This window comes from Desmodus rotundus, chromosome 5 (genome assembly GCF_022682495.2).
Source record: "Desmodus rotundus isolate HL8 chromosome 5, HLdesRot8A.1, whole genome shotgun sequence".
In the NCBI taxonomy this organism is placed as follows: Eukaryota; Metazoa; Chordata; class Mammalia; order Chiroptera; family Phyllostomidae; genus Desmodus; species Desmodus rotundus.
The window spans coordinates 150,894,911-150,921,224 of NC_071391.1; the positions used below are offsets into that span (position 1 = coordinate 150,894,911).

Consider the following 26,314-nt stretch of genomic DNA (forward strand, 5'->3'; position numbering starts at 1 on the left):
GAGGTGGATGACAAATTCTTCAGTAAACAGGGGAGTGCTTCCACCAAGGCCCTGCTTCCTGATTAGAGTCTATCACTGATGACCTTTTTGACCTTGAACTTCTCCTGGTCTCAGTTTCTTCATCTTTAAACTGAGAGGGTTACACCAGAGGATCATTAAGTCCATGTGGCTCTGAAATGGAGCCATAACCCCAGAGTTCAGCTGCCACTTGTCTCCCTGGGATGGCACCAGGCTGCCACCTGCAGTTGGCCTGGGGCAAGCAGTGCTTGAGTAAAGATGGCCCGGCACAGCTGCTCCTGTGACGCTCCGAATGTCATAGTGAACCTAGGCGGTTGGTGCCGATCTGTTCCACACTAAAAGAGGCAGGATGTTATTTCTATAAAGGGGACAGATGAATGGATCTGGACAGGTAAAAGCCATCTTTAGTAGGCTAAATATCAAACCCCACAATCCAGGGCAGCCTCTGCATTAGACTCCTGAAATACATTTAAATTGCCATCCTGGTGGATCCACCTTCAAAAAATGAGAGAAGAGGGCTCGAGACAAGGCAGAGGATGATTTCGGTTGGTACAGAGCTTTGTAAATAGAACGCTGGGTCTCAAATTCTGCACCCAAACTTCACAGAGTCTGCTATTTCCAGAGCTCATAACTCGGGCTCTGCTGTCAGAGGAAGAAAGCCTCGCCCTCACACTGAGCACCAGCTTCCCACTCCTTCGAAGTCTGTGGGTTAAAGATCAAAGCCTTTGGACATCCCAAGGCTCAGTGGGCCCAGGACAAATGGATTTAATTAGAGTGAAGGAAGGGGCAGCGTGGGCACTCCCCACCATCAGCTAGTCTCCTGTCCCGCGGGATTGCGGGGGCCGTGCGCAGGGGATGGAGAGCAGGAGGGCGATGCCACAGCCTTCCCTACTGAGAGATGTTACATTAATTCAGATGAATCAAAGGGGTTTTTTCTCCTCAACCCAGCAAGTCCTCTCTCTTTCATAACCACTCCAGGGGATTTCACAGCAAGTAAGATGTCGACTCTGTTCACACCCATACACTAGAGTTTTGTGGGAAGGAGACTTTGTTCTCAGCCTCCCTCCTCCTTGTTCAGGGCTGTTTACCAGACTGACATTTCTGATATTGATGAGACCAAACTCTCCAGTGGGGATGCAGACAAAGGCCAGCTTGGTTTGATGATGCCTCATGACCTAACAAGTGTGAACTTACAGAACATGTGAGTGCCCCCATTCCCCAGGAGCCTGCACGCCATGGACATGCTCTGATGTGGAAAACCACCCCCCCCCACACACACACACACATTCCTAGCCCAGAGCTAGAGATGATAAAGGAAGCATCAAGACCCAGAGGCAAATGGAGCTGCAGGGCGACGAGGCCAGGGGCTCTCACTCGCTACAATCCAACTAGACTATAAATGTGACTGGCCCATCAAACAAAAAAAGCACTGTGGATAAAAAAGCAGAGGCTTTAGAATCAGAACATCCCAGGTTGAAAAACTGGCTCGGCCACTTAGTAATCGTGTGACCTCAGCCAATTATCCAACCTCTCTCAGCCTCAGTGTTTACATCTATAAAATGAGTACAACACCATAGGATTACTATGAAAACATCATAGGATTGTTATAAGACTAAATAAACAACCACCAAAGGCGTCCATATATAGCAGATCTCAATGAATTTTATTTCCCCTGACCTCTGTTCTCATCCCTAACTCATGTAACCTCAGATGATTTACTGAATAGCACAAATCACAACCACTAATCTTCCAAGTCAAGCCATGTTCTGTAAAAGAGCAATAACAGCATCTGCCTCTTAGGGGTTGGGAAAAGGAAGTGCCTGGGGAACTGCCTGGCCCCCAGTAAATAGTCAATAATTAATCATCATCATCATCTCCCCACCTAATGCCTCAGAAGAGGCTGGTACGACCAATTTCGCAATAATAACCCGTGACCCAACCCTAGGATGGAATGAGGGTTCCTATGAGTTTGCTGTCATCAGTGCTCTGTAGATTCCTTATAATGGTAAGTTTCTGATGGAGGAAAACCGAGGCACAGTCTTCCCACTTTCTTCCAGGGACAGTGAGCTACAGCTGCCCATTTTGTCAGAAAATGAAAATGGGAGGAGGGAGAAGGTAAAGGAAGGACATAAAAAGGAAATGAGAAAGAGAAAATAGATAAAAGACCAAGAAAGACCAGCAGCTCCCTTCCTCCTGATCCTGAGGCAGGTGTTAGCCCCTCGTACCATCTGTCCACATCCCGTGAAGCTTCCTTAGGCAGGTCCTGGCTTAGTTCATCAGCACCCAACTCCTGGACAGCTCCCCACTGAGGACCTAGAAGAGGCAAGACCTTCAGTCCCTCTGCTGTCCCAAACCACATCTGCTCCCCGGCGTCCCAACTGCCACACCTCAGCCAGTTTGTTAAAGCGACTTGATCAGGGCTCACAGGTTGGCCCTAAAGAGCTCCCAGACTCCAGGCACCGGGCATGGCCCCTGGGCATGGCATGAACTAGCTGAGGCCATCATCCCTTCGCCTCGGTGTGGCAGTGACCTCCATTTGTTCCCCACCCATTGCTTTATGAAATGTAAATCTACACATTTTCCTGTTTTACAAACCCTTCAATGGCTTCCCATGGTTTTTAGGGTGCCTTTCAAACTCCTTCAGAGAATTCCTTATTTGGGCCCATGTGTTATCTGTCCAACACTAACTTCACCAACCCCTTTTTATGCCGTTCACCCTCTATTATTCCACCTGCTAACCTCACTGCGCCTCTTTCAACCCAGTTGTGCCGTGCTAAATTCTCCCTTCCAGGCTTCTGTGCCTGCCCTTCTCTTCCCCTGAAATGTTCTTCTTATACCTTTCATCATCCTAGCTGCCATTCTTCCTTCACCTTTTAAAGAAGCCTCCCTAGGCTATATAGTAAACCTATAATATATTCTCATGGCCCTATAATAACTTGTCATATTTTATTATCTGTTTTTTTCAATATCTGAGTATATACCAATAAGGGAGAAATCAGGCCTGTCTTCTTTCTGTATCACTGTTTCCTGAACATTAATAACACATAGTATGCCTGATAAATATGTGTTGACAGAATGAATTGAGGAAAATTGCATATATGTCCAAATTCTAGGTGAATGAACAGAATTTCACGTGTTGAGGCCCATCTAACATTCCTCCTCTGTTCAACCCGTGTCCAACAAAACACACGTGAGAACAAACACTAGTGCAAAGCGTGCTCCCTATCGACACAACACCAGTGTCCCACCAGATGAACCCTCTCCCCCCAAATCGCATTTGTTACTCTTAGGACAGCTAGCTCTCCCTAGAGACCTGCCTGGTACCTATGCTTTCTTGGTCTCTGGTCACCGTCCTGTCAGAGTCTCTTTACATGAGAGACTTTGGTCTTAATCATGTGTCCTGGTCCTCGTGAGTAGCAGCTGAGAGCTGAGCACTTGAGAGCAGAGGGCTGTACCCAGACTGCTGCCACACGTAGCAGCCCTCCCTCAAAGATGCCGACTCTGCCATGGCCACGTGAGGGCTGAGGACAGGGAGCCACGGGTCCACAGCATGATATTTCTTCCATCCACGTACAAACAGCCGAAGTGATAGGAATAATGTCATCGTCTGTCCTCACTGTGAAATGATATGAACTGTACAGCTACACTATACAGGGTGACAAGAGAAATCTCCAAGAGCAGTGCCCACAACGCTTGAGCAGCGGCAACAGCCCTGGAATAGGTACGCACTCTCAAGGTCCATGTGGAGGACAGCACCGATCTAAATACTGGCGTGATTGTGCCTGCCCGTCATCTCACTGCTTTACCCCCGCCCCCTCTGACGAGTTTTCTTCGCTTTCTCCCCACTCCGTCATCCCCTCCCCCCTTCAGTTGCCACTCTTTCTGATGGAATTCATTCTTTCCTTTTCTCAAAATGGAAGAAAGGAAAGTTCTCTCCCTTTATTCTAAATGGCAGTCTGTTGCAGGGACATACTCCAAGTTTTCCTCTTTATAATCCTGTGTCTTACTAAATGAAACACAATGTTCCCACACCATTCTAAACTTCGACACGCTTAAAGAGCAGAAGCAGATGCTAAGTTCAGCTCAGCACGAGATGGATTTGGAAACCCCATGGATCAAATCACGTCCCACAAATCACTGCCGTCCTGCAGCCAAGGAGAAAGCACATAACCTGTCACACGTGTGCGGGCTGTTCCCCCGCATTGTCATTATGGAGGCTTTTAGCTGTGCACTGTATACAGGGTCTAACGAGAAAAAATGTCCCCTCTGGAGATATGTAGATCCCCTGTTCCATTTGCATCTTTTGCCCTAAACGACAAGTGGTATGTCTCACAAATGCATCTTTCAAATGGGGTCGGCGAAATGCAGAATTATGTCTTCATGTACTTAGGCCAGAAACTCCACAGAGCCAAGACTTTTACCCTGTTCCATTCTTGTTTCCCACCTGCAGAACCCCCCCTTTTCTCTGGGTGCTATCAAAACAATACTCCCCCTTTGTGGGGCATCTTTCTGTGATGAGAAAGGCATTAGAGGGGCATTTTCATCACGACATATTCTTACCTGAGTAGAGAAATAGTCAATTCCAGTGAATGGAAATCCAGATATTTCCAATGAACCTTAGTTTGCAGGTCTAGACACACCTCTGAAAAAGTTGTGTTGAATTCACATTTTTGTAAATGGAATCGCAGCTTTCTCACAGGGCCACAGGAAGGATCCCAAATAGCGATGATTAGATTTGCTGAGTACTTACTGCGCGCCAGTGACTGTAACAAGTGCTCAACACGCGTTATCTCATTTCATCCTTAAAACCACTCCCTCGGAGTAGATACTATAACTCATCCCTTTTTTTCATAAGAGGAATCTGAGGTCTAAAGAGGTGGAATAATTTTCCCTTACCCGTTAGGCTACTCTGCTTTCTATGGATGCGCCTGAGGAAATGAATGCATCGTGCTGGCATGTAGTAGAAAACTTGATATATGGTAGCCATTGTTGCTAACAAAATATTTTGGTTTGGGATTATTTTAGGCCACACCTCTTATGGGGAAGGGGAGGGGGAGATCCCAAGGCTCTGCTCCCCCGGGGTGGTGCTGCCCCTCCTGAGGTGGGTCTGACTGCCTGCAGCCCACATACGCAGGCCGGACCCAGCTCTTCCTCACTGTGGGAGATGAGAACAAAAGGGGCCGTGCCCTGACCAGCTGTGGCAGCACTTGTCCCTTCCTGGAGCCGCAGGGGCCGAGCGCCTCGGCAGGGCTGTCCTCATTAGGCAGAGCCAGTTCTTTGGGAACACCGATTCCTTCGTTAGCTGCTCCACGCGTTGGTAAGTCTTGCGTCCTGGGCCCCACACACAGAGACGCTAACTCAGTAGATTACACATTGGGCCCAGGAACGTGTATATTTTCAAAGTTCCCTCGGTGATTTTGATGTTTGACCACATATGGAAGTCACCGGCATAAAATGTCAAGTTCAGCTGTCTTGTAGACAAGACAGAGCCTTAAGTAACTGGAGAAGTACTAGCCGTCACATCGTCAGCAAACATCCATAAGCCCCCAACAAGTGCAGACGATGCGAAGGGTGAATGGCCCAGCCTCTCGCTGGGTCACCAGGCATGCACTCGCACTGAGAGGCACACAGGCACACGGAGACACTGTGCAGGGCCCCACAGAGTATGGCTGGCGTGCAAATGGCGCAGTGACCTCCGTGTGTCAGGGGAGCTGTCGTGAAGAAAACGGGATCATTCAAAGGTGGAACTCGAGGAAAATTTAGGTCTTCGGGAGATGCAGAAGGCACAGAGCGTTCCAAAGAAGGCTGTCAGGGAGAGCAGAGCTCAGCAACAGGACTGTCTTATGCGGTTTAACTAGGCTGTATCAGAGAGCCCTGAGCGGTCTCCTCCAGAGGGGCTGCGTGTGGGTATTGGGCCAGGTGTTTTGGACTCTGGGCTGTGGGGAAGAGAGAGCCACTGAGCACCGAGACTGGCCGTAGGCTTGGAAACCAGAGCACAGACACATTGGAGGCTCTGGGGAGGGACCAAACGTGACATGATTTAGCCTCAAAATGGAGCTCAGAAAGGGGAAGAGGAGCCAGAGGAGAAGAGGTCCCTTCTGCTGCTACCTTCGAGTGGCACCGTAGGCCAGGACAGCCCTTGGCTCGGCCCTCCGAGAAGGGGGGTCGGGGGGTCGGGGGGAGCACTGTGGCTGGTGCTCAGCGGCTCAAAGTGCAACAAGGCATGGATGTGTACAAATCAAACATTCCCAACTCCGGAAGGATCTGGCCTTGTTCCTTTCTCAGAAAATACCCCAGACCATTGGAGCAAGGAATAGATTAGCAATTCTGAGCTTTAAATCCTATTTCTAACGCTGATTTACTGTGACGATTGGGACAAGTTGTTGCTTTTGATTGCTAAGTTTTCATAATCAAGAGTGCAAAGCGCTGAGACAGATCCAGCCTATGAGCCTGGTTTAAGAGGCAGCCGCTCAAACTGGCAATAAGTGAACCCCTTTAGAATAAAGGGATGTTCAGATCTGCTTGAGATTTTCTTGGTAATGCCCACAGCTCAGTTCACAAGTCGCCAGATGCATGTTTTTCATAGACAACTCTTAGTGCCTCTGAAAATGTAGCGCTACGTTCTGAGCCCCCTCTCTCCCCAGGCATGAAGTTTAGAACTTAAGGGATAACTGGGCTGCTGATCCCTGAAGCAGAGTCCAATTCTCTAGGTGCTATTCTCCAAGAACCTCACTGGTACTCATGGCTTTGTTCCTCACGTCCATGCAGATAATTCACAGTCGTTATTTCCACCTGAGTCTCCAACTGGGGTTCCAGCTGCCTGATTGGCATCCCTCCCACACCTGGAACACAGCCCCCACCAGCACACCTGCCCCTGAGTGATTCTTCCGTCCTCTGCTCCACCACCGTTCTCCTAGGCAATCAGTTCTTCAGAGTATTTCTTGACTCCTTCTCTCTCACAGCCCAGATGCAATGTTCTCCCAGGTCGTGCAGATTTTAGCTCTATGAGGGAAGAACTGAAAAGCACTTTAGAAATCCCCTAGTCCGTGAATAATGTGAATTGCAAATCTGTCCAAATTCCTCAAGGTCAAGATCCACGCGTCATGTATCTCTGTATTTCTGGCTGCAGACACAGTGCCTGACTCAACATACTAAGTGCTCGAGTAATCTTTGCTCAAAGGCAGTGGGGGGAGGTACGTAACTTACAATACTCCCCGGAGAAACACAGATTTTTTAATAAAATGTAATATAAACAATGGAACAATGAACTGGAATTTCCCATGTTAAAAAAAAAAAGTATGTCCACTGTGAAAATACCCACGTGACAGATTTTCTAAAACCAAGGTGGCGCTGACCGAGTTTCAGTGACTTGCTCAGGGTCCCACCAAATATATAGCCCAGTCTTCACTCTCCCTCTGAAACTCAGCCTCCACCCAACAGAGAAGGCTGTTAATTCACCCATATAAACTATCAGAGAAGAAAATACCTCTTTTCCTGGGTCTTTTCCCCATGGGAAGTGCCACCATCTCCAGCACCACCTCAGCCCTCTAAGCTGCCTACCAGCACAGCAGCAGAGGGCCGTGGAAGAGGCCAGAGTTGGGGACGTCTCTCTCTGAAGGAGGCAGAGCAGACATCCCAGTCTCTGAGAAGAAGGGATGCAGGCACTTTCTAGCTCTGGACAGCCCTCCAGGTCCCCAGTTGCTCCCAGGGGCTTATTGCACTTCACCAATATTATGGAGTGCATAAGAGACGGAATGAGATGAAAGAATTGGGAGAGTTCTGCAAGGGACAGTGAATGGAGTTGCCTGGGATTGAGAGGCCTGGGGTCCCATCTTGCCTTTGCTACTATCTTGGGCGAGACAGATGATGCTCCCAAGAGGTTCCTGCTCTTTCCTCTTTTGCTGGCCTTCCAGACCTAGTCTCACTTCAGCAACTCCTACAGGAACATCCCTCCCCCACTTCCAAGTCTATTACCTCTCTTTCCTCAGGGTACTTGACCCCTTCCAGCCTGTGGGGCAGGTGTTTTTGTGCACAGGCACCGACCGGCCCTGCTGGGCCAGGGCTGCTGTGGAAGTCAGATGTACTTAGTCTCAGCCTCCAGGGGACGCACAGCCGACGCCGGGCAGCCAGGGACTGAGAACGTTAGAGTCCCAGGGGTTATTTATGTGTGCTCAGCCCGACTGAAAATTCATTTTCTGCCCTCTTCCACCCCAAAGGTGGAAGTCACTGTGAGGTCATTCCTGAGTCATTGTGAAAAATCTCGATGGCCCTCAGCCATCCTGGTGTCACCCTGTGTTGACTTTCTCTCACTGCTCTTGGTGTCATTAAGCTCAAAGGGGAAACCAAGTCTGGAGACAGTAAAGTACTTCCGAGAGTGAGAGGGAGAGTGATCCAGTGGCCGAGCCTGGCCTTGAGTGTCCAGCCATCCCCACTGTCCAGCACAGAAGCTGAAGATTCCTAGAGTCAGGGCGCACGTGTCCAGCCCTGGCGTGTCCATCCTAGTCAGCGCTGGTCTCGGGAACCCAAAGCTGGCCATCGGCCCCTCCTCTTCAACCGGTAACCGAAGCCAATTACACAGATAATAGGATGGACTCGGCAGGCTTTTTCATCACATACGTTATTGTAATAGAAATGCATACTGCGCCCCAAGCTTGGTGACAGGCCATTTTAGAAGACTTTTGCTGAGCAAATCAACTGTGCAGTGAGAAATTGGAGAAGGTGGTTTTCCTCAGCTGAATCTGCCAGCTCTATCCTGAGCAGCCAGAGTCCAGACAAGCCCCAGCTGCAAGAAGGAATGCAGAGCCTCCCTCCTTCCAAACCCACTGAGTGGTTGACGGAGGAATCAGAGACGTGGAGCCCATCCATCAAATGCCTTTTGCCTAGTCCAGCCATTGTCTTGCCCTCTCTCCAAATCATTCCTATTCCCTCAGTCTACATGCAGACACACACCTTTTTGTCAGCGGCTTCAAATCATTAAGTGAACTTAATTAGGTTTGTCAATCCCTAAGGCTGGCAGAGTGGCAAATAAGGCATTACACTCACTGTCCATTAACAGCCTGTAGCCTGGATGAGACTGAGCATTTTTGAGCTGTGTGTGAGCAGCATCAGCACTTTCTCTGCACAGATCTGCCCAGTGAGTCTGAGAGAAACCCCATTCCAAGGCCACGCCTCTAAGCCTGGCACACTGTCCAAATGGCCCTCTCCCAGAATCCTTCAGGGCCAACTTTCAATAGGCCTCTTTGCAAAGCTGAGCAACATGGAGTCAGGACGTGCATTCTTTGCAAAAAGCCAGGCTTCCAACAAGATCTCTAGCTGAATCTGTTTAACGACAAGCTCCAAACCCCACTGGCTGGATTAAAGAGAAAAGGCCAAAACAACCCATTTAATTAAATGTGTCTTTAGAGAGACCAAAAGAGATGAGCAGGTGTGAACTATAGAGGGACAGGTCGTGAAACCTCCAGTGCTAAGGGCTGGACCAAGGGGAAGTCAGCTGCCATGTTCTTCAATAGCCCAGATCCGTGCGGGAGCTGGAGGAGCCCCAAAGAGCTGGCTCTTCCCTCCTCCCTGGCCAGGCTGCCCACAGAGAGGCAGGGCAAGACTTCTGTAGCCCTGGGGGCTCAGCTGCCTTTCCGCACACGGAGCTATGGCTCTGGGGTAGGGGCAGCAGAGTGACCTCTGTGCATTAGAACCACCTGACCCCTGTGATCCTGAATGGACCTGGCTTTCCCTCAAACCCAGAGCAACTTACCTGGTACATGCTAGAACTTTCCCTCCGACCCAGAGCACTCCACCTGGTACATACCAGAACCCTCCCTTGGTCTCAGAGTGGTCTACCCGGTGTGTGCCAGAACTTTGCCTCAGACCCAAGCACTCTACGTGGTACGTGCTAGAACTTCCTCTTAGTCCCAGAGTGGCCCACCTGGCACATGCTAGAGCTTGGGACCTGAGGCCATGGCTGACTCTGGAGAGTAACTGGGTATTTGCACTTGGGTGGGTGGGTGGGAAGGAAACAACAGGAAAGAGTGGCTGGGCCAGAAAGACCCTGAGTGCCCTGAGGAAGTCTCCCCCCACCGTCTCCAGCAGGGAGAGGGTGAGCAGAGCCAGGAACAACTCTTCTTCACCTAAGGTTCAGGTACAGACACGCAACCAAGTGCCATCCAGAGTAAAGAAGCCTGAATCTGGCTTGCCCCAGTCATCACCTCTTGGCCAGGGCCCCCACAGATCAGTTCTGCTGTCCCCTTCCTACCCCATCACCTACCATCCCCAGACTGCATTCCCACTCTGCTTCTGCTTCACCCCTGCCCCTCCCACAGCCTTTGTCCCACCTGTCCCTTCCCTGTAGCATCTGGAGTCCGGAGCATTTGGGGGAGGGTTGGCTTCCTGGGTAGATAGAGGCAGCATCTCATGTTTACTCCGATTTGACATCTGATTGAGTCTTCTCTGATTGTTACGAGTGTTCCTAACTCAAAATATGTGCAATTCCCAGCGTCAATCAAACTCTGTTAAACAGCAGCTGCCACTGCCAGTGCCTCACAAAGCACTTTGGAAACTCTTCTGTTCAGAAACCATTCCAGCCCTGGTGTGCATCACGCCACCCATGCTAAGAGTCCCAGTGGCTGCTTGAGAACTTTGCTGCTCTAATCTCTCAGTAATGAAGAAGGTAGGAGGGGAGATGGACAGTTTCTCCGGCAGGCCCATTTAGGGGAAAACAGGGATTTCTGTCCCCTTCCCCCATGCTTGATAGGCACACATGTGTAAGTTACAGGCCCAGGCACCCCAAGCCCACAGTGGTGGTAGACCCATGATGCAGCTCAGCATTGACTTCCATGACCGGCACGGCCCCCTGGCCTATGGATGTCAGATTAGGGGGTGACACATTGGAGAATCAGAAAGGTGTGCCGCGGGCCCCTTACCCACTGCTGTGCGGGAGCATCAGGCAGCTCTGCATTCCTGATGCTTCCACCCGCAGAGAACACGCTTCTCTCCAGACACCATCCCGGAACCTGGGAGCAACATCTCCCTGCCCCAGGCCACTGCTGTAAAAAGAACAAGCGAGCAGTATTAGGGCCCTCATTGAGCACCCGAGAATCCCGGGCCTGGCTGTGTGCAGGGGTACCTAGGCTCGGCCAGGAGCACACCCTTGCAGATGTGGGGAACTGGAGCTGTAGCTTTGCCAAGACTCGGAGAAACCTGCTGAAGGCATGTGAGACACATGTGCCTCTCACCATCTTTACCCCCTTCCACACCCTTCACACTCAAGCCAGAGGGCCCATCTGCTCTGCCACATCCCTCACCCCAGTTCCCCGTGCGAGATGCCCTCCCCTCCCGGCTCCTCCTCCCCACATGCACACCTTGGAGTCCTTTTCGCTTTTCAACACCAGCTTCAAAACCACTTCCCATCTCCTCAGCCTGGTGCAATTCCTCCTTCCGCATTTTGGCCACATCTCTCATGTTGCATTTGCTTGCTACCTTATTCTGCACTGACGTATTTTTACACCCTTCATCTCTCCACTAGACAGGAAACAACTTGAATACAGTGTTCCTGCTGCATTTCCATTAGAATTCCCCCTAGGCCTTAAAAAGGGCCCAATACAAGACGGGTGCATTTGAAATGTAAACCTGTTTGATAGGTGCTCATCAAAGTCATAAAGAAAGATGGCTCCCAGAGGCATATACCCATGTGCCAAGAGCTGGCTGCACGAGATGGGTGGTCTTTGTGCTATCCATCCCTCATGCACACTCATCAGCATGCCCAGGCGCCCCAGAGCAGGATTCAGGCATTTTCCACTGGGCGCATTCCAATCCATGCCCTGCCAACCACCAGCCCTTCTTGCTGGTCTGTCCTGACTGGGCAGGGGGTCGCGGAGGGCGGGGGGGATGCAGAATGTAGGTCCTGACATGGGGAATGTGGCCAGAAGGGCTCCAGGGGGCTTGGCCATGGGTACAACAGACTCAGGCATTTCCTCTTTAGAGCTGAGCCACATTTGGGCCCTCTAATTGTCACTTGCACACAAGAAGAATTATTTGTGAATGATCATATTTCACAAGTCGAGTAAAGGCATAGATGGGCTTACTATGTAGTTCAGTTAAGAATAACCAATCACGAACTTACTATTTAGACAAAAGGGTGCTTTCAGCCTCAAGTACTCTCCGCACAGGAGGCAGTGCTTGTTCTCTGGCTGGGAGTAACCACGCCAGCGCCTGACCGGTCCTTGCACTGGTTGGAGGCCATCTACTCACGGTCACAGTGGGGCTTCCATCCTGGCTGGTAGCTCACTCCTCAACTGTAAAGCACAAATCCCGAGTGCATGTTCCTTCCCCTGCGTGCTTCTTCCCCGGGGGCCTTTCCTCCCTCTGGTAACGTATGTATCCCACATTGCCTCTGCCCCACGGTCTCCACACTGCCAGTCTCCCATTCCCACCAACACCCTGGTTTTCTGCTCCCGCCACCTACCCCAGCTGCCGACATTCTTCTCTCTCTCTCTCTCCCCCCTTTACTCCTGACAGCTTTATTGGGCTGTAATTTACATACCTAGTTATTCACCTGATCTAGGTGTACGTGTCAACGACTTCTAGCAAATGTCCAGAGTTGCACAGAGAGCACCACAGTCCAATTTTAGACTAGTTCCATCACCCCAAGAAGGACGCTTGCTGGTTTACAGTCAACACTGTCCCCACGCCCAGCTGTAGGCAACCATTAATCTGCTTTCTGTCTCTATACTATAGATTTGCCTCTTCCAGGCATTCCATGTAAATGGAGTCATTTATATAATGGAACCATGAGGTCTTGAACTTGTTGTCTGGCGTCTCTAACTTAGCATGATGTTTTCGAGGTCCAGCCATTCTACAGCCTGTGTTCAGTCCATTCTTTTATATCGGCGAGCAGCATTCCACTGCATGGCTGTCCCACACAGGGCTTATTCAGTCACCCGTAGAGGCACAGGTTCCCTCTCTTGATGGTTTAGCATCCACACCAGGGACTGCATCTGGTCATTCTGCATTGACTTCCGAAAGGGGGAAGGTGTTTGAAGTTCTCGGGAAACTCTCACTTCACGCAGGTTGACTGACAGCCTTCCCAGAGGATGACTCCCTAGGAGACAAAGGAACGGAAGATATTTTCTGTTTCTCCCCCCTCCAACGCCTTCTCTGGCCACAGGGCTGGGAATGACCCTGCAAGGCTATGAAACAGGTGGAGAGCGATGATATCTCAGAGGGTTTACTGTGAATACACATGACCCACTGAGTGTTGTTTACAAACCCCACCCTACCCCACCCCTGCGGCTCATAGTCAGCTCATTTAATATGTAATAACCAGTTGGGCACTACACAGACCGACCCCAGTCAGAACTGATGCTGGACCCCAAGTCCTTGAGGCCGCCGCCGTGCGAGTGACTGACATTTTGCTTGCTGGGTGATGGGGAAATCCAGGGGTACCAGGGAAGGAACCAGGCTGCCTGAAGCCATAGGTCGGAGACTCTCAAGGGACAGTGGCTCTTTATTAGTTGGTACAGAAGCATTTTATAATAATGACTTCAACTCCACTGGGGAGTACCAGCTGAATATCAAGCCTACCCATTTCCACCCACCCTGCACACCCAGAAAGTGAAAGGTCTCCTCAGAGTTTCCAGGAGTCCTAGACCCAAGCCCCAGATTCCACATTAGGTTAACACATGGAGCAACCCCTCAGGAAGGGCGGTGCTTTGTGCTGGAGAAGAAGGGGCAATGCTGACTGCTTCCCTTGGACAGCCGCTCTAGGTTGGGCGAGGCGGATAAAAACTAACCACGAGCAGGTATCAGCACCCTTTGCTGCATGCTGAATCCTAAGACACAGCCAACCCAGGGTGTCCTCATGCAGGCTCCTCTTCACACGTGCAGGTTCTGGCTGCAGATTGTCGCTTGGTGGGGACAAGGATCCAGAGCCACCGTGGCTTTTGACAATATCTCCATCAGCCTGGACTGCTACCTCACCAGTGAGTTCACCCTGGGCCCAGCCCCGGCCCTGGCCCCTGTTCTGCCCAGACCACCCCGGGCCTCACTGTCCCTCCTTAACCTAAGCCCTCTTTCTCCCTCCTTCCCCCAGAACATATCCATCCCTCTCCCTAAAGAGCCTCCCTTAACTCAGCCACTGGGGTCTTCTCTATTCCAGTCAGTGGGGAGGACAAGATGCTGCAGAACACAGCACCCAAATCAAGAAATCTGTTTGAGAGAAACTCAAACAAGGAGATGAAATTCTGGGAAAATACACCAAGAGAGGCCCCCATCTTTGACCCTACAGGTAAGGGTTCCACTTACAAATTTGAGCAAAGCTAATTTTTTTTTCAAAAGACAGAAAATAGATACGTGTTTTGACTGGGGCGGGGGGCTAGGTTTAAAGAGTAAAAGTGTCAGCCCTTAGAAGGAACGGTGACCGTACTCTGGCTCTGGGGCTCCAAGAGGAAGCTGTGTGGTTCTCTTGTTACCTGGGCAAATGGAGCTCCTGGAAGTTGTGCAAAGGGCATCTGTCCTCCGTGCCTGGGGAACAACACCCAGGCCCCGACAAACAGCAGAACCAAGCCGGTGTCCTCCCAACTCGGTCCCTGAAGCCACTCTCCGTTACTGAGCAAAGCAAACCTTCGGTAGACTTTTCTCCTCATAAGGACTGTTGGGCCCAAGATCAAGGTCATCTGTCGCACAAAGGCAGGCCAGCCCATCGTGGCTAATGGCCCCAAAGCATCAGGTTCCACACACTTCCCCAAAGCTTGGCTCCCCTCCAAAGCTGCTTGACTCAGCAGCCCCCAGGCCGAAGGGCTTCTTGTGGGGGCTCTGCCGCTTCAAACGCTGGCCTCTTCAGCCTCTGGCCCTAAACCATGGGTGTGAGTGCTCAGCTACCCTTTGTACCAGGAGGAAATCTCCCGGAATCAGTCTCCAACCCAGCCTGATGTTCCTTAGCAGTTACTAGCTCCGTGAGCCTAGCCCCAGAGAAGCTGATGAAGGTCGCTGGGCCCAACACCAGCAGACCAAGGGGCTCCGCCTAGTGGGTGGTTGGCCTGGGTACGTGAGGCTTCTTCCGACTTGAGTAACCTGGAGAAGCAGGTGTACAGCACATGCTCACCCACACTTTTTCCTACGAAAGATAATTCTTTACTAAAATAACAATAGAGAAATGGTAAATCTCTCATTTCCACATATAAAAGTGAAATCCTCATTTAATGCAAAATACAAACAAAAAGTAGCGGTTTATACCTTTGCGCCCAATTCACTGGCTCTCTATGCACTATGTACACATTAGCTTCGCTTGCTTTTGAAGACATCCTTTCCTTTCTCTCCTCCAAAAGCTGCCCCAGGACTAACTGTCCTGTCCGAACTCCTGCCTGATCTAACAGCTGCCAAACCAGGGGAAAGAGAGTGCTGCCTTTCCCATGGCCTCTCCCCTTTCCTTGCTTCACCTTTCACGAGAACCTCAAAATGCCTTTCCATGTCTCCACACAAAGGGACACTAGGCCTCCTAAACCCCGATCTCTGTTTCCCAAACCTGCCTCGTGGTTCATGGTTCATGAAAACGTGGAACATGGGGGAGGCCACCCACTGTTAATCGTTCAACGGCCTCCCCCACCACCCCATCCCACTGAGTTGCCTCCATTACTTCCTGGCCCTTTGTCAACCTGCCTCCTGCGATAAATTCAGGACGTGCTAAGCAAACATCGCCGCAAGCTGCCGCCCTGCCTCGCCACCAGCACTGATTACATAGCAGGGGTTCCAGATACACTTATTGATTGACTGGTGGGCACTTAATGCTTGAGCTCAGTTCTCCAATGTCAGCTGCTGGCCCCCCTGCAGCCAGCATTTAGGACCCAGCCATCCACCCTGCCTGACTCTCAGGTTTATTGCTGTATGACTCCCGCTGTCCTAGAAGGCTGACCGAGGAGGGCCTGCCCAATGGCCACTCGGACTAATGAAGTCATGCAGTGACTCGGAAGCGGTGGCGCTCCCCTACCACCTGCAGATGAAATGAGAAGCGAGTGGCTGCCTGAGGGGCTGGAGATGATGATGGCTGGAATACACCTTCTACTGTGTGGCCCCAGCCTCAGAGCAGGAGTGGTGGGCGAATGGCTTTGGGCCAGCATTCTGTCTCCAGACCCCCTTCTGGAGTAGCCCCAGCTCAAAGGGAAGAGGACACTGAGCCTTAGTAGGCTCCTTGCGAAGGCTTTAGAGAACCAAATAAAGAGCCAGTGCTTTCCCGGGACCCACTGCCACCTCGGGGAGTAGCTCAGGTGAGGGAGAAGCTGAGGCAGGCTCCCAGCCCCTCTTCGCCTGCTATGTTTCAGTAGCAGGAGGCATCTCCCCCCAGCCTGGCATATCTCCCAGTCCCACCTTGCTGTAGATGCTAGCGGGGGGCGGGAGGGCTGTCTGCATCAGGAGGATTTGTAGGGAAGAGGGGAGCAGGGCCTCCTTTCCCCACCACCCACAAGACAAGGTCCACTGGGCCCTCTGAATCAGCTCTTGGCCAGGACTCAGCCTCATGGTCAGGGAGAGCTGAGGTTCACTCTTGCCAGCTTGAATCTAGACCCACCCACGGTTCTTTCCCACTTCCTGTGAGGGGAGTTCAGCATTCAGCTGTGCTGAGCAGAACAAGATCCAGGTCAGGAGTTCCAAGGACTCACAGACTAGAACAAGAGAGTACAGGTAGACAAATGATTGAGGCTGAGCTACGTGCCTACAAGGAGAGAAGTGCAGGGAGAGGAGGGGTCCTGGAGGAGGAGGGACCCAACAGGCTCACGGGGAGGCTGAGGTCAGGGCCACACCCACTCAGAAATAATCACCAGGGCAAACACAGCTCTGGTACACACCTCCCATGGGCCAGGCACAGCGGGGACAAGGTGAGCCCACACTCATCTGGAGCTTCCAGCCCAGGGCAGCCAAGTGGGCTGGCACCCGGCAGATCACAGCCTGCAACTTGAAGCTGCACCCCAACTCAGTGCTCCTCCCTGGGAGCCCCCCTGGAGAGGCAGGGAGGTCTGGGGCCCAGGAGGGAAAGGAAAGGGAAGGAATAATTGGTAAGCCTGCCTGACCCAGGGCTAGGGTGTTCCACACGTCAACCCCTCCTGTCCTCACTGTGGCCCAGGGACAGACAGCTGCTGCTGTTAGCAGTGTAGAGATGAGGAAGGTGATCGAGAAGAATGTAAGTGCCCACAGCTGGTAAGGAAGGGCACCAGCCTGTGGCCCTGAAGTCTACATTTTTTCAGCCAGCCAAGCTACTTCTGAGTATCCAGGTCTCCAATCAGAGATCATCAGCAAAAAAGGGAAAGAGCAGGTAGCACATCCCAGCTGAGAGCCCCTGCCTGACCAGTAAACAAATCAATTGTCAGAGGAGACAAGATAATAAGATTTTCTTCCCAAAGTTCAGCGCTGTCCGTTTCTGCTGGGCTGGAACAAGGGCGGCCGGTGGCATTTCAACTCTCCTCTTGCCAGGTGCTAGAGCAGCCGCTGGAAAGGCGAAGGCAGTTTCAGAAGACACTCATTCATGAAGCTATCAAGTTTTCCTAAACACTTCTCACTTCCTCCAAGACAGTCCTCCCCGCTCCCACGAGGGCCTGACACCTGGGTCCCTCACCGCCAGCCCCTGAGGTGGAGCTGAGCAGCCAGTCAGGGGAGAGCCCAGCCAGGTGCCTCACAAAGAGTTCTCAGAGCCTGAGTCACTTTAGCTAATCAGAAGGAAACTGAGAGAGAAAATGGGGCAAGTATTAAGTCTGAGAAAATTACGTTTGTCAGCTTTGCACATACAATTACACTGACCGAATGGCTGGGATAATGCCATCGCAGAGCTCCAGAGCTCTCCTCTCCCTCTCCCTCTCTCTCTACCTAATGAGCGTTAGGGGTGAGGAGGTGTGGGCAGGCTCTGCCGTCCTGCCTCTCTCTAAAAGCCCAGGTTAGGACAGGCAGGACCCCCAAGGCCCAGTGACCCCGCCTCAGCTTCCCTACCCCTCTCTTCTTCTCCTGCAAGCTCACAGGTTGTGTAGGGACAGTGGAAAGGAGCCAGTTCAGTTCTATTGAGAAGCAGCCTAAACCTTGGGCCCAGCCCACAGGTAACCCTAATTCATGGAGTCCTGGCGCCACATCACAGTCTAGCCCCCGAGTTGGCCGATGAGAGTTGGTTTACCATTTTATGAGTACACATCTCTTGCCAAATGGGAGGTGGGGGCAGGGGGAGTGGTAATTAAAAACTTGTAGGGTCATGAAAAGAGCAGGAGTCCGAGCCCCTGGGCATGGCCCTGGCTGGCCTGCTGCAGCAAGCTATGACCCTGGGCGGTCCCACCTCTGTACGCCTTCCCTCCCTGGTCTGATGCCTGGACACATCAGCCCGCACACAGGTAACAGAGCTCATATAAGAGGGGCGCACGGAAACAGACAAGGGTGGAAAACTGGTATTTTTAAAAGTCAGGGTTTGAAGTAGATGGTCTCCAGGTCCCTCCCCACCCCCAGCTCCATGGGTCTGCGGGGTGAAGGGATGCGGCGTGAGGGAGTCCAAGCTGTATGTGGCCCAGCTCTCTAATTAACCCGTGGCACTGCTAATGTGCCCAGAAGGAAGAGTGACAGACTGTCCATTCCCACGTAACGCTCCTGTGATTCAAGAACAGATGCCAATTCCAATGAGGAAGTTTTATGTGTTTCATATAAATTGATTGGGTCTATTTCTGCTAAATGCATTATCCATTCACCGCAGAACAACTATTAGAGTTAATAGAATTTGTAGCTAGAGCCATTACGTCCCAAGCACGCCCTTCGGGGGATGACAGCATTGCTGGAGGGCAGGCTTTGCCAGACCAGCCCCCCTGACCCAGAACCTGTCCTCTCACTCACTGGGGGTCTTCGTTTCCAGCAGAGCCCTCTGTGCTCAGGCCCTGCGGGCCCAGCCAAGCTCGCTTCAGCAGCACGCCCATCAGTAAGGATTTACCCAGCTCCTAAATAAATAAATGTATTCCAACCCAACTTTGAAAATCCTATCATCTTATACTTGTTGGCACTGCAGGCAGCCTGTTGCCAGATCAGGGCAGAGAGGAAGCTGGGGTTCCTGCTGTAGCCATAGCTCTTGCCAGTTTGGAAGCAGAAGGCCCAGGCAATGGAAGGAAACAAGTAACAGCAGGAGGGCCAGGAAGCTCCACTCACTCTGGGAGCGCTCAGATTGGGCTCTTGGGTTCATTGCCTCCTTAACAGCTTTCCCCAGAAATGCCCAGCGACAGAATCTGGACTTCGGGGGTGCCGCAGTGAGCAGGTTGGCCGTCAGTAACCTGGAGCCAGCCAGGGGTTTCTCCTGTGTTCCCTCGCATCATCTGCTCTGGTCACCTGGCTGGGGAAAGGGGCCCCTCAGGGGCTGCCCATCAAAAACACAGATTCCTGGGCTCCACCGGCCTGTGGAATCTGAATGTCTGAGAATGGGAGGTCAGACTCTGCATTTGTAATGAGCTGTCAATGAAAGCCCGATTTGAAACAAAGTTTTAGGTGCCCCAGACGGCAGCCCAACTTTCTCAACACAGAGGAGGAGCCTGGGCCGTGGGAAGGCGAGGAGGAGTGGGCTCAGAGCCCCAGGGCATCCCTGTGAGGTTTCGGCTCTCAGGCAGCCAAGGCCTTGCTTGATGCTGTTTGCCCCTTACACAGTGATGACAAGCGCTGGTCGCTGAGCAGGGCTGCGTGCCGGCAGCTGTGGCGGGCTGTCTCGGGCGCATCCCCCCCTCCCGGTGCTGTGATAGGATGCCCCTTTCACAGATGAGCTAACTGAGGCCCACAGGGGTTAAGTAACTTTGCCCCAAGTTATACAGCTGATGGAAAAGGCTAAAGAATGGGGTTTTTTATCACATAAAAAAATAAAGTTTTCTAATCCAGGTAACATTTGGAAGGGCGCAGTTGTGATCAAGAAATTTTAAAGGAATCCCACTGTCAAAAAGGTCTTCCAGAGGAGTCTCTCATCTCTGAGAAACCTTGTTTCTAACATCGGTTTTTGCTTAAACAGAGCACATCTGCATCTTCACTAATATTCGAAACAGCGCTCCAGGCACACAAAGCCCCCACGCACACGTGAGAGCTGCACGTTGCAGCTAATCACGTCCCTCTGTGCACCCCAGCCTTCACGGGGGGCGGGGCGCGGATGGCACCCCGTCAGCACCCATTCAGCTGCGGGTAGCAACTCTAAGAGTCAGGTGGGCATGGGGCCATAGATACAGCCCCTGGAACCGGTTAGGGCACTGGCATTTCCCTGCTCAGCTGGCCACTATTTAAGTGCTTCCAACCAAGCACTATTGCTTCCTGTTCTCCTCATTTTACTAATTTTAGATTCTCATCTATTTATAGCAAGCAAACCAGTGATGACACATGAAGCACCAGCCTTAACGAGGCTCATGGGCCCCCAGTCACTGCAGCACGTTTGGCGTCGTCCCAATTAGGATGTCACTCTTCATTTGGATACATCTCCCTCCCCAAACACGACTCCAGGAAGAGAGGTGGCGTGAAACTAATTCGCGACTCAGGGTCCCCATTACCGACGTTAAGGAGTCCCTTCTAGTGCAAGCAGCTTTGCTCGCTGGAGAGCCAGTCCACATCCCTCAGGGGTGGCCAACACTGAGGTTCAGGGCCTGCTTGGCTGCCAGGGGAGAGAAAGCACTTCCACAGGGACCTGGTGATGGTGACAGGTTAGAACTGAAGGCTCCCCAGGCAGAGTGCCCACCTGCAGCAGAGCATCCCAGGTGAACAGGTGAACGCTCCCTGTGTGCACACTGCCCCCTTTCATCTGTACACAGCCCACAGCTACTCGGCGTGTTCGGTGTGTCTCGTAGGATCCTTCCAGGCCCCCCCGCCCCCCACCAGGCTCCCTGAGGATGACATCATTATCAGGAAGCACTGTGGCATGGTTTTTAAGCACACAGACTACCTTTGTTCAAGTCCCAGCTATGCCACTTACTTGAAGCCACTGCCTTCTCCTTTCTGTGCCTTTGTTTTTCCACCTTAAAACATGGAGCTGATATTCTTAGTGTTTACATCCCAGAGGTTTGGTGAAAGGATCACGTGAGTGGGTACGTGTCAAGAGGGCTTGTGTGAGCCACGGCTCTTTTCCCCACTTTAGAGTTGAGGAAACAGAGTCAGAAAGGTTCTGGGACTTGCCCCGGCAGTAAACTGCAAAGCCAGAGTCCAACTCAGGCCAGCGCACTCCAAAGTTCCACTCTCGCCCCACACCTGGATGCTGACCATGGTATGGGGGGAGCTCCTGCTGCATCCGGACTGACCCATTTCCTCCGCCCATTCAGGAGATTTACTCAGCGTTCAATGCAGAAAATATCATTGCTTTCTAGCCAATGTTTTGACAATTCCCTGAGTCCGAATTCTAAAAAAGAAAAAACTCATGTAGAGCCCAGTTCATTTTAACCAGCACGTGCCGTGCGCCTGCTCTGTGCCAAGCCCTGTGCTGGCGCTGGATTTGAACACTCTGCTGCCCCGCGCTGGGGTCACGTAAGCCCGAGATGAAGCCACTGTCACCCCAGCACGAGAAGGACTCCGGTTCCCTTTCCGATGTCTGGTCACACACACCTGAAAGTAGGACGGGACCCCCACCCCATGGCTCTGACTCCATCTTGCCACAGAGGGTGAGAAGGTCTTTATCCAAGATGGGTACTTTGCAAATTATACTTTGATCATCCTTTTTCTTTTGAAGAAATCCCGTGTCCTTTGGGAAAGCCAGGAATCAATAGCGTTACTGTGGAAATGCCCAACCCTGGGCCCCGCTGGAGAAATAGTCCAGCATTACCCAGTTCTGACAGGCTCCAGATCACCTCACGGGCCTCTGACCTAACACCGTAGACTAGTGGTCGGAATTATGGCAAACCGAAGACAAAATGCCTCAACACCATGTCACAGCTCCTCTTAGTGATGGAGAGAACTCATTCTCTCTCTCTCTCTCTCCCGGCCAGCCTGAGAAAACAAGCTGTTTTTTCCCATTTGCTTCGGTGAAAGGTCACAGAAGTGGGAGACAATAAATGGTCCAAGAACTCTGGTCTCAGCACGCCTTGATTAAGATCATTTAGCTTCAAGACTAGCAGAACACTAAAGGCCCCTCCATCAGTGCAAGTGCATTAGGCACTTATTACTTGGGAAGTTCACTTTTAATTATCGTCTTTCTCCCAGACTTGCTGGTTACGCCTGCAAAACAGCCCTGCATCCCCTCGGAGCCCATTCGGCTCTGTGCTTGTTGAAGCAAAGCTTCAGTGGTCCTGGACAGAGAGATGTTATTTTGTTTAGATTCATCTGGGCCTGGAGCTGGACAGAGGAACTAGGAGGAGGAAGACTGAAATCCTAACTCTAATCACAAAAGGGGATTCCTCCCACCTGGGCCGAAGGGGAAACGCAACAGGAGGTGGAATTATCGTAGCCATCACTGAGTCAGGGAGGAGGGGGTCCCTGGGAGAACCTCAGCCCACCCAGTGCCCTCCACACTGGGTGCTGACACAAAAGATGAGAAGGCCAAAGAAAGTACTGACCACAGGCAGGGGCTTCGGAGAGGCTGGATCGTTATCTATTGCTTCATAACAAATTACCATACTGTAGCAGCTTAAAATAACATGCATTTGTTATATTAGTTTCTGTGGGTCAGGAAACCAACAACAGCTCAGCTGGGTCCACAGCTTCTTAACTTCCCAGAAGGTCACAATGTTAGCCAGGGCTGGGGACTCTTCTGAAAGCTGGAAGAGGGGCATCATCACTCCACGCTCACATGGCTGTTGGCAGCTCCTGGTCGGGGGAGAGGAAAAAAGTATAGAGAAGTATATACAGGGCTGGGCGCAAGTAGGTTAATAAAAATAAACAGTACGATAATTAATTAATTACTAATACAAGAATAAACTGTGCTTCATGTACTCACAACTATAAACCTATTTTTCCCACCCCTGTATAGAGAGACTGCTAACAAGATGAAAGTTACAATCTTAAGTAACAAAACCGCAAAGATACCTTGGCTGTATTCTATTAGTTAGAAGCAACCCACAGGCTTGCTCATACTGAAACGGACGAGGCTGTGCAAGGATATGACAACCAGGAGGTAGAGATTTTGGGGGACCATCTTAGAGCTCACAGACACAAATATTCACAAAGCACCTACTTACTGAGTGCTAGGTAATAGCAAGATGCTAAGTGGATCACCAAAGAATCCCAGAAGCCAAGGCTCTAGCCATGCAACTTCCAGAGAATCGAGCACTCTGGGCCCCAGTTTCCCCTCATCCATAATGCAGGGGTAATAATTATATCTGCCACAGTTCTTTCTCAGAGCTGGCTGTTGGGGTGAGCAAATGCGGTCACTTCTGACAGGCTTTGAAACGTACAAAAGAATATACTAATATCAAGTGCTCAGTGATATTGTTACCAACATTATTAAAATGGGCCCATTCACTCATCCTTCATCCGTTGCCTTGTATAAGTTTTCAGTGTGTTCATATTTCTCCTCCTCCCCGACCTGTGAGCTGGGCACTCATGTTTGTGTGTGTGTGTGTGTGTACTCGTGCGCTCTGGGAATGTTCCCTCAAGTTCTGTGCAAAAGTCTCAAGGAAATTCCAGGTTCTGGCCTCTTAATCCTAACCTAGCCATGTTAAAAGCCAGGGGGGTAGGGAGGGGGGGAGGTTGGAGGGCAGCAAGTATTTAAGGATTTTGCATTTGGGGTTCTCTTGTTTAATCAGTTAACTAATCGTCAGTTTGTAGGTGAAGCCCTCCAGCTCCTCTTGGGGGAAATAAACAACTTGTGTGGGGGGAGAGGACTGTCCCAAAGACCCACTCATCAGTATAAATTGAAAGAGGGCTTTTAGTCTTTTAAAGTTTGTCAAGATCTCAGTCGTAATGGGGACTCCCGACGTCTTCGAGGAGGTTTTCCAAGCAAACCCTGGGTGATTGGATCTGGGAGAGCTGGTTCGTGTTTTACAGTGAATATTGACAGTTCCTTCAAAATAATGTGAGAGCACATTTTATTTATTAATACATAATAATTAGATATGTGTATTTAATTATTGTTTACTTCTATTATTTACAGTAAGTGGGTATCCTTTATTTATTATTCATAAAATTAAATAATTGTAATTATTATTTATTAAGTAACTGACAGATTGCATGATCCTGTTCCGGGACCAAGGTTAACAAGTCAGGAAAATAAGCCGTATCGCAAGCTTGTCCAGTCATCTAACTAAGAGTCAGAAACAGGGCCCGGCCTCAGAGTAGCTCCCAGGGGGAGAGGGCCGCCTCTTTTCCCTCCAGCAGCTTCACGACCTTGACCCTACTAACTAGTCCATTCAGTCTGTCCACTGGGTGGTTGAACGCCATCAACCCTCGGGGCAGTGGAGTGTCCACACCGCTGAGGGGTAGGACTGGAGCGTGTTCTTACAGATCGCAGGGCTCTCTGGACCTCAGCAATGTGGGTGTGGGTTTGCAGATACGCGTGTGTGCCAGTGTGTGTGTGAATGAGTATGCGGAGGAGGGTGCTGGCCCCCAGAGCACCTACCCCCTTTCTGCTGTGCAGTCCTGGGTTAGAGACAAAACACCTTCCAGCCAACCCCCACCTGTGCTGCCAGGACTCCTCCGGTTCACTCCACCCAGCATAGCTCCCCTTCTATACAGGAGCTCCAAAGGGCCGCAGGTGTTTCCACTGACCCCCAGAAGGAGTGAGCTCCCCTTCTGGCCACTCAAGTGGGTGTGGGGGCTGGCGTCTGGCCTACTCTCTTCTTTCTCTTTGGTTTTGTTTGTGGTGTCCATTTTCCAAGGTTTTATCCTCCACCTTCTCTGTGACCAGCACTGTTTTAGGTCTTAGAGAAAAGACAGTGACCAAAGCCAGCTAAGCCCCACTCCTACAGAGCTGGCACACTAACTGGGGAGACAGACGATAACCAAGAGTACAGAGGAGATAGTCTCAAATAGTGACATGAGAAAATAAACAAGTTAAGGACACAGAGATGACAGCGGCAGACAGAGCATGCGTACTAGGAGGGGAGTGTTAAGGGAGAAAACTTTACATTCCTTCAAAAGTGCATCAGAACAGAACTGGACAGTACCATTTGTTATTAATACTAAGACCCTACTTTTTACTCCTAGGCTGCTGTGGTCTGGGGAAACTTCCAAGGCCCTCCGTGACATAACTATAGTTCTCATACATTCTAACGGCCTTGACCATGAAGTGTGTGGAGACACAGCAAAGGGCAGGTGGAGAAAGGGGAGCAGGCTGGGCTGGGGAAGTGACCCGAGCCTGGCTCTCCACCAGGGATGGCAGGCTGCAGGCCACATGCAGTGTCTCCAGGAGCCGTGGAAGCCCGGGCCAGTCCAGGCTGGCATTGTTGTTTGAGGGGTGGCAGCAGGAGCCTGGTCAGCGGTGTTCTCACTGCAAGGAGGTGGGAGATCTGGTTCTAGGAGGCTCCATTCAGACTGAAGACTGTCCCAGCCACTTCTGGGAGCCCAAGGAAGGGTCCAGTCCCTAACTGCTGATGTTAGTTCAGTGGCCTCGTATGTGACCACTATTACTTGTTCAATGACTGATGACGTCGAGACTTATATCTCTGTGAACCTCTTGGTCTTTTCTTACGCTTGTTGCCTCGTGGCCACTGCGTCTCAGCCACGATGCTGCACTGCAGGTGGGAATAGAGGAGAAGTATCTCTCCCCTTCTTTTCTCTAGCCTCTAGTCTTACATATGTTGCTTCTCTTCCCTTCCTTTCTGCCCTTGACATTTGGATTTCCCTCTTTTTCATGTGTCCCTGTTCTCCAGTTTATCTGAGGGGTCTGGGACCCAGACCCAGGGGCCGCTGGTTCTTCCTAGCTCCAAATCACTGGGCCGCTCGGGCTGCCTGCACCTCCTTCAGCCCACCTGTCTGAGGTGTTACAGTCACAAAGGGCTTGTAAGGGTTTCACCCTTTGCGACTTAGAGCCAAACACTAAGCGAGATTGACTAAGAATGAAGCAGTGAGGGGCCCTGGCCTCCCACACTGTTGGCTCCCTCTCAGGAGCCAGGGGACCTACAACAGGAGGCAGCAAATCCTACTAACATCTCCCCTGTGGGCAACATCAGAGCAACGCTTCCTCTCCCCAGTCTGGGGACAAGGGCAGATAAGGGCAAAAATCAATGACTCTTTAGGCCTGAGTGTGGCAAAGCTCGGATCCGAACCACGCCTCCTCCCACTTAAGCCTCAAAACCAAATCCATTAGGTGCAGCCACCAGATGGGCGAGTCCCCAGCCCCCACACAGTATCAAATACTCATTAACACAGCTCTGGCCTGAAGCCAAGGGGGGGCAGGGGGGTGGATCACCAAATT

General features: G+C 51.2%; 1 protein-coding gene across 1 annotated transcript in view; it reads left to right on the forward strand.

Annotated features, from left to right (window-relative positions):
* The window catches only part of ALK (ALK receptor tyrosine kinase), a 630,248-nt gene that overhangs the window by 553,045 nt on the left and 50,889 nt on the right, over window positions 1–26,314 (forward strand). The window contains exons 10-11 of the mRNA XM_053924484.1: window positions 13,894–13,988; window positions 14,165–14,293. Coding sequence (XP_053780459.1) covers window positions 13,894–13,988; window positions 14,165–14,293 — 224 coding nt within the window. The remainder of the gene's footprint in view (window positions 1–13,893; window positions 13,989–14,164; window positions 14,294–26,314) is intronic.